We start from the raw sequence: 11,339 nt of genomic DNA, 5'->3' as shown, positions 1-11,339 counted from the left end.
ACTACGGAGTGCTTCTGCGGTGTTCCGTTCCGTGCTTCCGTTCCGCAAAAAGATAGAACTTGTTCTATCTTTTTGCGGAACGGACGGATCGCGGACCCCATTCAAGTGAATGGGTCTGCAATCTGCACGGAGCCCTTACGTTCGTGTGTGCAAGCCCTAACTGTGATAATAATCTTTCCACAGTGCTTCAGGATATTGGCGCTAAAAGCAAAAGGAAACAATATTTTTTTGTCGGGGGGGGGGGGCGTACATGTGAGAGTCCTGCCACACCGTGGCCAAAAGTGGAACAGCAGACTCCATACCAATTATGAAATAAAAAATTTACATTTATTTACAGGCGCATGTCTATGGCACCAAGGTGTCCTGCATCACCGTACAGTGATTATCGTCACACACATTAGTCTCTGTCTCCAATGCAGTTCACAATCTAATTTCACACACACAGGGTTAAATGCAAACATGTTAGGTGGATCTCTCTTACTATGGGAGTGAATGGAGAGATTTATCAAACTGGTGTAAAGAAAAACTGGCTTGGTTGCCCACAGCAACCAATCAGATTCCACCTTTCATTTTCCAAAGGAGCTCTGAAAAATGAAAGATTGAATCTGATTGGTTGCTCTGGGCAACTAAGCTAGTTTTCCTTTACACCAGTGTTGATAAATCTCCTCGAATATCTTTTATATATAGATGTTAGATATACATCATCATGAGATGGCATGTAAGTTATGGATGGTTAGCTGGAGGGTCCAGGTTTTGGCCAGGCCTAGCTACCCTGACCGAATGCTATTGACACCGACGCTGCCCATACAAAGTTCACAATGTTGCCTCCAAGGGTTAAAAGGGTTGTCTCAGCAGAGTCATCCCTTTTCTGAATGCAGCCCCTGGAGATGCCAGCTGAACCTGGCACCCTGGCAAATAGCTAGGGGCAGCTGCAGCAAGCCAGGCTTTTCCCCTGCAGTGGAAATGCAGTATTACATGGTGGCCATTCGTCAATACAAGAATGGCTCGAGTCCACCAGAAGGGGAGTCACTCAAAGCAGCTCTTCATTCTGGTTCACAAGGAAGTAGAAAGTAATATGATGCTTTACATAAAATAAGGAATGTTATCTGAATAATTGTATTATATTGGAATTTATTATATTCTTCTTTGATTACCTGATTATAATGGTATTCTGCTTGACACTGTAATAAATCAAACTGTAATGTACTTTCTTTAACCGTTTGAAATGAAAAACTCAATAAAACTATTGAAACAGAAAGTAATAGTATAGCCCAGTCATTGCTAACCTCCGGCACCCCAGCTGTGGTGAAACTACCACTCCCAGCATGCTCCATTCATTTCTATGGAGTTCTGAGAACAACCAAGCAAGTGTGCCTCTTGGGAGTCGTAGTTTTACCACAGCTGGAGTGCTGGAGGATAGTCATCACAGGTATGACCCATACTGATGTAGAAGCCCTATTCAATGTTTACCTAAGGCCGTCGATCTGCACATAGTCTATTTAGGAGCAGCGCTGCAGGGTACTGCATATCCTGACCCCATTTACCAGATTAGGACGAAGCTGGAATTTCCTACACTATGTATAGCATGCAGGTCGATGGAGTGAGGTGACCATTGAAGCGGCTGAAGTGCTCGCACAAGCGCCAAGAACCCAACAAACAGCTGATCGGTGGTGGTACAGAGAGTGGGCCCCTCACCAATCTGATATTCATGGACTATCCTAAGGACAGCCCATCAATATGCTGAGTGTGTAGGAGTAAGACGGGTATCTCAGAAGACAGCAGGGTATAACAGGGCGGTGCACTCTCTCTCTGATGTCTGGCGATTCACCAGGTTGAGTGGTTCCCGCTGGTAATGCTCGATCAAGTGAATGACGCTAGGAAAAACCTGAGGAGAGAGGAAGAAGTATTAGAAGCCCATAGCAATCGACTGTCATGTAAGTAAATTAGATGTTCTGTATAAAGGTCAGGAGAACTGAGGCTGCTCTCTTAAAACTGCAGCAATAAGGGCTGGCCGAGCTCGTGCTGCGGACAGCAATACGGCAACGGCCGGGCAACGGCCGCGTGCATGATCCCATAGGCTAATAATGGGCGGAACAGCTGTCTGCCAAATCAGCGATCAGACTCAACAGCTATGTAAGGTATATGGCCACCATAAGACCACAATTAGGGGGAGTTGACATAACTGTTATTTTTCCATTCTTCTGATCTGTCAGAAGAACAGAAAAAAACGGATCCTGTGCATCAGTTATGCACATTTAGCATCCGTCTGAGATCTGTTATTTTAGACTGAAAAAAGTCATACATGCAGGCTGGGCCTCTCCTGTGTTGTCTTGTCTGTGTGCTTAGGGTCACTGTCTTGTTGGAACGTGAAACTTCAGCCCAGTCTGAGGTCCAGAGCACTCTGGGTCAGGTTTTCATTAAGAATATCTCTGTACTTTGCTCCATTCAGCTTTCCCTCAACCCTGACCAGTCTCAGTGTCCGAGCCGCTGAAATACACCATCACAGCATGATGCTGCAACCACCGAAAATCCATAAAGCCAGCTCTGGATGTTTTCTGTGGTGAAGCTGACTGTACGACGTGGCATCGTCTAGCAATGATCTGCAGCATTACATAGCGGGCACGCTGTATACTGTCCACACAGCAATAATAATACTTAGGCCTCATGCACATGGCCATTGTTTTGGTCCGCATCGGGTGTGGACCCATTCACTTCAATGGGGCCGCAAAAGATGCGGACAGCACTCCGTGTGCTGTCCGCATCCGTTGCTCCGTTCCGTGGCCCCGCAAAAAAAATATAACATGTCCTATTCTTGTCCGCGTTTTGCAGACAAGAATAGGCAGTTATATTAAAGGCTGTCCGTGCCGTTCCGCAAATTGCGGAACGCGCACGGATGCCATCCGTGTTTTGCGGATCCGCGATTTGTGGACCGCAAAACACACCACAGTCGTGTGCATGAGGCCTTACTGGGAGGATAAACCTAAAATCAGTCTTACCAAGTCAAATCGAATCTATTGTTCCCTGTTATCAGCAATGTCAGTCTGTAGGAGGGGCTGACTGTTGTCTTCTTCAGTGAGATGGGTAAAGCTAGGTTCACATCTACATCTGGTAAATCTGGTATTCTGTTTTGGAAGAAGAGCAGACTACCGGAGTTACCAGGGATTTTGGCTGACCCCAACAATTTTGACTTGACCAGCTGCCCTGATGGTAGATGTTGGATTTTAATATGCCCAATCATTTGTTTTGAAGGGAGACAAGCTGCCACCAGAGGTATCTGGCAGCAGCCAATTCTCCTTCCCCTATCAAGAGCACCGGCACTCTCGGCCGAGCAGTGCATGCATGGGTATGGGAGGGTCAGGAGGAGTAACTGTTGGCCAAACAAGCATTCAGCTGACAGCTATTGAAAGTATGTGGCCACCTTTAAAGGGATATTCCCATCTCGGACATTGGGGGCATATCACTAGGTCTTACCTCTGGGGCTGGTACCTATACTTAGAACGCAGCTGGCAAAGTCTCGGAGGGCACACCTCGCATGCGTGCCCACCCTCCATTCATTCCTATGGGAGCACTCCGCTATTTCCGTCAGCCTCTTATAAGTGAATGGAGCGGTGACCACGCTTCTGTGATGCACTTCTCGTTCATTTCAATGAGATTTCCAAAAATAGACGAGCGTCCCTCTCGGCTATTTTCAGCACTCCCATAGTAATGAATGGAGGGAGGCTGTGCGTGCGCAGTGTGACCTCCAGGTGTGGGTCCCGCACCTATTAGACAATGCGGGCATATCCTAGCGATATGCCCCCAATGTCTGAGATGGCACAACCCCTTTAAGTTTAGTTGCCCCCTTATAGGCATATACCACTTTATTCCTCTCTCTGTAGTAAAGCATATCAAGACAATTTTTCCCCTAACACCTACCCCCAAGCCACTTACCTCCTCATACCGTTTGCCTTCCTTCCCCAGTGAAAACCCACGGTTGCCCACAGCTCTTATGGGAATGTTGTAAATGTGGTCGTGGTAGAGAACGGCCAGGGTATACAGCTGCGTCTGATCTTGTGAAGAGCTCAGGCGCACCAAGAAGCAGCCATCCTGTGTGATATACAGACAACATGGTGTCATAGCAATGGGCACATGGCCTGGTATTGGGCAGATACCCCACATACAGTTATGGGGTTTATTATAGGACAGGTTAGGCCGAGTTCTGAGGTGCCTTATAAAGGGCAATACAGAAGACTGTGGTGCACTGGTGAGGATAGGCTATCAATATGTTGAACCCAGAAAACCCCTTTAAGACAGGGTTTTCTATGACTTTAATGCACGTCATACATCTAAGTTATTGTAACTCAGGATGCTGTGGGTTCTCTCTTCCTGTCAAGCAGCATGGGGGACATACCATACGTATATGGAGCCCAACAGGTAAGGAGCCCACTACCATCTTAATGTCTACAACATTGTATGTAAGGAACTGAGCTGATGAATTTTAAAAGGGAGCCCTCTGATGCCTTTGTCCACCCCAGTAATGTGGCCGTTTGGCTGGCATTTATAGGTGTAGTGTAGCGTTCCACCTGCATGGCATGTATGTATAGGCCTCTAATAATTATTAGAGTGTGAATACAGCCTATTATGGAGACGGAAAGATCTGAATTACTGCCATTACTACTTTCCACAGGGTGGATAGGTGCATGATGGGTGGGGGTCTAACTGCTGGGGCCCCCGCCAATCAGGAGAATGGGGACCTATGCTCCATTCAACTCCATGACACTGCTGGAGATAGCAGAGTACAAGAGCTCGGCGATCATCGGAAACCGCATACAACTGAATGGAGTGATAGCACGCATGTGTGACTAGACTACCACTCCATTCAAACGGAGGAGCATGGTCCCCCCTTCTCATGATCAGCAGCGGGCCCAGCAGTCAGATCCCCGCTGATCAGGCACTTATCCCTTATCTAGTAGATAGGGGATACGTTTCTGTAATGGGACAACCCCTTTAAAGGGCTTCTGTCACCCCACTAAACAGTTTTTTTTTATTTGGTTACTTTTTTATCCCTATACTGCGATTTATGCATACATACTGTAATTAATCATTTTGGTTCAGCAGATTATGTTAAAAACGTACTTTTAAAATATGCAAATTACCTTGCTACCAGCAAGTAGGGCGGCTACTTGCTGGTAGCAGCCTCATCCTCCTATCCTAAAGACGCCCCCCTCCGTATGTTGATTGACAGGGCCAGCGGACGGGATCTCTCTCTGCTGGCCCTGTTTGCATTCAAAATCTGGCGCCTGCCCCGTACCTGTCTTCAGTCGGTGCAGGCGCACTGAGAGGCGGACGCTCGCTCGGCCGCTCCATCCTCAATGCGCCTGCGCCGATGATGTCACATCTACACCCGGCGCAGGCGCATTGAGGAAGGAGCGCCGAGCGAGCGTCCCCCTTCACAATGCGCCTGCGCCGGGTGTGGATGTGACGTCATCGGCGCAGGCGCATTGAGGATGGAGCGGCCGAGCGAGCAGATTTTGATGCAGCTGCTACCAGCAAGTAGCCGCCCTACTTGCTGGTAGCAAGGTAATTTGCATATTTTAAAAGTACGTTTTTAACATAATCTGCTGAACCAAAATGATTAATTACAGTATGTATGCATAAATCGCAGTATAGGGATTAAAAGTAACCAAAAAATAAATAAAAAACAGTTTAGTGGGGTGACAGAAGCCCTTTAAGTAAAGGTGTTGTTTTATATATTTTTAAATATATTATAAAATCTATTATGATTAATATGATTAATATTACTAGCTAGTGCTATTACTGCAGCTATTTCACTGGGGAGGAGTAACACTAAAATTTTTCACGTTATAAGATGCACCTGATGCAGGACTCATAGGTTTTTGATGAGAAAAATAAGAAAAAATATATTTTGAACCAAACGGTATGCTTTTGGTGGGTTTTGAACTAATTGGGGGTCTGTGGATGATGCACTGTTATGGGGGGATCTGTGGATAACGCACTGTTATGGGGGATCTGTGGATAACGAACTCTTATGGGGGGGGATCTGTGGATAATGCACTCTTATGGGGGGGGGATCTGTGGATAATGCACTGTTATGAGGGGGATCTGTGGATGACACTGTTATGGGGGGATCTGTGGATGACACACTGTTATGGGGGATGTGTGGATGATGCATTGTTATGGGGGATCTGTGGATGATGCGCTGTTATGGGGGGGATCTGTGGATGATGCACTGTTGTGAGAGGGATCCATGGATGACGCCCTGTTATGGGGGATCTATGGATGATGCACTGTTGTGAGGGGGATCCATGGATGACGCCCTGTTATGGGGGATCTGTGGATGATGCACGGTTGTGAGGGGATCTATGGATGATGCCCTTTTATGGGGGGATCTGTGGATGACACGCTGTTGTGGGGTGATCTGTGGATGACACACTGATATGGGGGGATTTGTGGATGAGACACTGATATGGGGGGATCTGTGGATGACGCACTTTTATGGGGAGATCTGCAGATTATGTAGTTATTGGGGCGATCTGTGGATGACGTGTTGTTGTAGGGGGATCTGTGGATGACACTTTTGGGGGAATCTGTGGATGGCACACTGTTATGGGGGATCTGTGGATGACACACTTATGGGGGAGCACATAAGTAAGTGAAAGGACTGCTTGCTCCCCTGGTTTAGCAATGAGCGCTTCCATCTTTTTTGATGGAAGCGTTCATTGCATCTGGAACCCCCTGACAGCTGGTACCTGGGGCTTTGGAAAGTAACTTTCAGCTGAGCAGTGTCTGTGGAATACTGGTGACATGCGGAAAGCAGAAAACAGATGTACGGACCAAACACGGACATCTTCACAGATGAAACACGAACTGATTTTTTTCAAGGATGTCAAACAGACACAGAAATGTGAACGAGGCCTAATACTTGTGTAAATTTGAGTAGTTAACTATTGCTTTTGTGCCATGCTGGTTTCATATAATCCTGAATGTATTCCTAGGAAGAGATATTTATCTGGTAAATCAGCATGTTCCACCAGGCAGACACAATATTCCACCTGGTTAATATTTAAGATGTTAACTCAAGTAATTAAGGTCACCTGGCCAGTGGTCATGGATGGTCTAACCTTAACAAACCTGAATATTAAGCATGTCAACACCGTCTGATTAAAGCTTTATGGCCCATGTAAAATAGGTACACGGGTGGAGGTTTTACTAAGGCCTCTTTCACACGGGTGTTCCGGATTTGCTCCGGATGCGTCGCGTGTGCATTGCAGGAAACCCGCGCGAGTAGGCACGCAAATACAGTCAGTTTTGACTGCGATTGTGTTCTGATGTTTTTTCCGCGAGAGTGCAATGCGTTTTCCACGCGCGTGAGAAAAAACAATGTGGTACCCAGACCCGAACCCGGACTTCTTCACTGAAGTTCGGGTTTGGGTTCGGTGTTCTATTCATTTTATTATTCTCCCTTATAACATGGTTATAAAGGAAAATAATAGCATTCTTAATACAGAATGCTTAGTAAAATGTGGATTGAGGGGTTAAAAAAATAAATAAATTAACTCACCTCATCCAATTGATCGTGCAGCCGGCATCGTCTTCTTCCTTCTTCTTTCAGGACCTGCAAAAGGACCTTTGATGACGTAATCGCGCTCACCACGTCAGTGCAGGTCCTGCTGAATAAAGATAGAAGATTTCTATCTTCATTCAGCAGGACCTGCGATGACGTCACCACGCTCACCACGTGGTGAGCGCGATTACGTCATCAAAGGTCCTTTTGCAGGTCCTGAAAGAAGAAGCAAGAAGACGATGCCGGCTGCGCGATCAATTGGATGAGGTGAGTTAATATTTTTTAACCCCTCAATCCACATTTTAGTAAGCATTCTGTATTAAGAATGCTATTATTTTCACTTATAACCATGTTATAAGAGAAAATAATACAGTGAATAGACTTTAATGGGGTCCGGGTTTGCTTTCATCCCTATAATCTCCTAGCAACCATGTGTGAAAATCGCAACGCTTCCGCACTTGCTTGCGGATGCTTGCGATTTTCACGCAGACCCATTCATTTCTATGGGGCTTGCGTTGTATGAAAAACGCAGAATATAGAACATGCTGCGATTTTCCCGGTCTGCTTAAATTAATAACACACAAAGAATTTAATGTTACCATGTTTTTATTGAACACACCATGTAAACATTCACAGTGCAGGTGGAAAAAGTATGTGAACCCTTGGATTTAATAACTGGTTGAACCTCCTTTGGCAGCAATAACTTCAACCAAACGTTTCCTGTAGTTGCAGATCAGACGTGCACAACGGTCAGGAGTAATTCTTGACCATTCCTCTTTACAGAACTGTTTCAGTTCTGCAATATTCTTGGGATGTCTGGTGTGAATCGCTTTCTTGAGGTCATGCCACAGCATCTCAATCGGGTTGAGGTCAGGACTCTGACTGGGCCACTCCAGAAGGCGTATTTTCTTCTGTTTAAGCCATTCTGTTGTTGATTTACTTCTATGCTTTGGGTCGTTGTCCTGTTGCAACACCCATCTTCTGTTGAGCTTCAGCTGATGGACAGATGGACTTAAGTTCTCCTGCAAAATGTCTTGATAAACTTGGGAATTTATTTTTCCTTCGATGATAGCAATCCGTCCAGGCCCTGACGCAGCAAAGCAGCCCCAAACCATGATGCCCCCACCACCATACTTCACAGTTGGGATGAGGTTTTGATGTTGGTGTGCTGTGCCTCTTTTTCTCCACACATAGTTTTGCGTGTTCCTTCCAAACAACTCAACTTTGGTTTCATCTGTCCACAGAATATTTTGCCAGTACTGCTGTGGAACATCCAGGTGCTCTTGTGCAAACTGCAAACGTGCAGCAATGTTTTTTTTGGACAGCAGTGGCTTCCTCTGTGGTATCCTCCCATGAAATCCATTCTTGCTTAGTGTTTTACGTATCGTAGATTCGCTAACAGGGATGTTAGCATATGCCAGAGACTTTTGTAAGTCTTTAGCTGACACTCTAGGATTCTTCTTCACCTCATCGAGCAGTCTGCGCTGTGCTCTTGCAGTCATCTTTACAGGACGGACACTCCTAGGGAGAATAGCAGCAGTGCTGAACTTTCTCCATTTATAGACAATTTGTCTTACCGTGGACTGATGAACAGCAAGGCTTTTGGAGATACTTTTCTAACCCTTTCCAGCTTTAAGCAAGTCAACAATTCTTAATCGTAGGTCTTCTGAGAGCTCTTTTGTGCGAGGCATCATTCACATCAGGCAATGCTTCTTGTGAAAAGCAAACCCAGAACTGGTGTGTGTTTTTTATAGGGCAGCTGTAACCAACACCTCCAATCTCATCTCATTGATTGGACTCCAGTTGGCTGACACCTCACTCCAATTAGCTCTTGGAGTTGTCATTAGTCTAGGGGTTCACATACTTTTTCCACCTGCACTGTGAATGTTTACATGGTGTGTTCAATAAAAACATGGTAACATTTAATTTTCTGTGTATTATTAGTTTCAGCAGACTGTGATTGTCTATTGTTGCGACTTAGATGAAGATAAGATTACATTTTATGACCAATTTGTGCAGAAATCCATATCATTCCAAAGGGTTTACATACTTTTTCTTGCAACTGTATGTGTTCTGTTTCATGTAATCCTTATTTATTATGAGACTCCAATAATAAAGGAGCACAATAAAAAACATCTATTGTGTTGTGCCTTTGCTTCTGGTTATCCTGGGGGTTAGGTAAAACAGCTTCTCACTACATGGTATACAATATTAAATAGTGCCGTTACAAATGCGCAACTTGTCCTGCAAAAAGCAAGCCCTCATATGTCTATATGAATGTAAAAATAAAAAAGTTACGGTTCCAGGAGTGAAAAATGAAATTGCAAAAACAGAAAATCACTGTATCGTGAAAGGGGTTAACAGCGACAAAGTATCATCTGTGGCTGATATAAGCAGGCACTTGGCAGATACAGTATATGCTCCAGGTTGTTGTGCAATGGGGAAGGCATTGAGAAAAGGTGGAGATTTGAAGAACATGCCCAGGCTGACTGTCGTCATCTCACAGCTTGTTTACCTGAAGCCTTTAGTTGGTAATCTGTACCTTATTAATTCTTCGAAGAGCTGTCTCTGCTTCTCTCCGCTCCATCTCACCCTTGTACCAAGGTCTGCCCATCACTGCCAGATCCTGGATCACAAGAGAACATTTATTAATAATACGACTGAGACATAGACAGAGCAGTAAGAGAAAGACAGGAATGTAATGCTTCAGGACAGGCTTAAAGGGCTTCTGTCACCCCACTAAACTTTTTTTTTTGCTTACTTATAATCCCCACACTGCGATTTATGCCTACATAATCAAATTAATCATTTTGGTCCTGTAGATTTTGTTTAAAACATGCTTTTAAAATATGCAAATTACCTTGCTACCAGCAAGTAGGGCGGCTACTTGCTGGTAGCAGCCGCATCCTCCGATCCTAAAGACGCCCCCTCCGCATTGTGATTGACAGGGCCAGGGAACGGAATCGTTCTCTGCTGGCTTTGCCTGTTAGCATTCAAAATCTGGCGCTCGGCCGCTCCATCCTCAATGTGCCTGCGCCGATGACGTCACATCTACACCCGGCGCAGGCGCATTGAGGATGGAGCGGCCGAGCGAGCGGCCGCCTCTCAGTGCGCCTGCGCCGATTGAAGACAGGTACGGCCGCGGCGCAGGCGCCAGATTTTGAATGCTAACAGGCAAAGCCAGCAGAGGACGATTCCGTTCCCTGGCCCTGTCAATCACAATGCGGAGGGGGCGTCTTTAGGATCGGAGGATGCGGCTGCTACCAGCAAGTAGCCGCCCTACTTGCTGGTAGCAAGGTAATTTGCATATTTTAAAAGCATGTTTTAAACAAAATCTACAGGACCAAAATGATTAATTTGATTATGTAGGCATAAATCGCAGTGTGGGGATTATAAGTAAGCAAAAAAAAAAAAGGTTTAGTGGGGTGACAGAAGCCCTTTAAATAACATTCAGAATCCTTGTTAACATAGGTGACTACCTTTTTGGGACAGTAGTAGTTGTCAGCCACGCAAAGTTTAAAGAGGACCTGTCACCTCTCCTGTCTGTTTAAAGGCTACGTACACCTTCAGAGGCAATTTTTTTTTATTATTGCTTTTTACTCATTTTGGGCTAAAAATCATTTTTTCAAATTGGTCTTTATTGAAAATATTGAGCCGTTCTGTCACAAAGGGTTAACTGTTGGTCTAGCCGTGTGAATGGCACTTTTGCCAGTCATCTATCCCTTATCTCTATTTTACTAAGAGGTCATAAACACTTATTTAAGCCATATTAAGC

General features: G+C 45.3%; 1 protein-coding gene across 1 annotated transcript in view; it reads right to left on the bottom strand.

Moving 5' to 3' along the window:
* Positions 1-1,166: 1,166 nt before the first annotated feature.
* SH2D6 (SH2 domain containing 6) overlaps positions 1,167-11,339 on the bottom strand; it is a 61,349-nt gene continuing 51,176 nt past the window's right edge. Inside the window, exons 12-14 of the mRNA XM_040414518.1 lie at positions 10,107-10,190; positions 3,931-4,086; positions 1,167-1,885 (exon numbers count right to left, since the gene is read on the bottom strand). Of these exons, the coding sequence (XP_040270452.1) occupies positions 1,769-1,885; positions 3,931-4,086; positions 10,107-10,190 (357 nt within the window). The 3' untranslated portion in view covers positions 1,167-1,768. The remainder of the gene's footprint in view (positions 1,886-3,930; positions 4,087-10,106; positions 10,191-11,339) is intronic.

Source organism: Bufo bufo, chromosome 1, assembly GCF_905171765.1.
Source record: "Bufo bufo chromosome 1, aBufBuf1.1, whole genome shotgun sequence".
Taxonomy (NCBI): Eukaryota; Metazoa; Chordata; class Amphibia; order Anura; family Bufonidae; genus Bufo; species Bufo bufo.
Note: the sequence above shows the minus strand (reverse complement) of the source record. Positions and strands in the feature narration are given on the sequence as shown.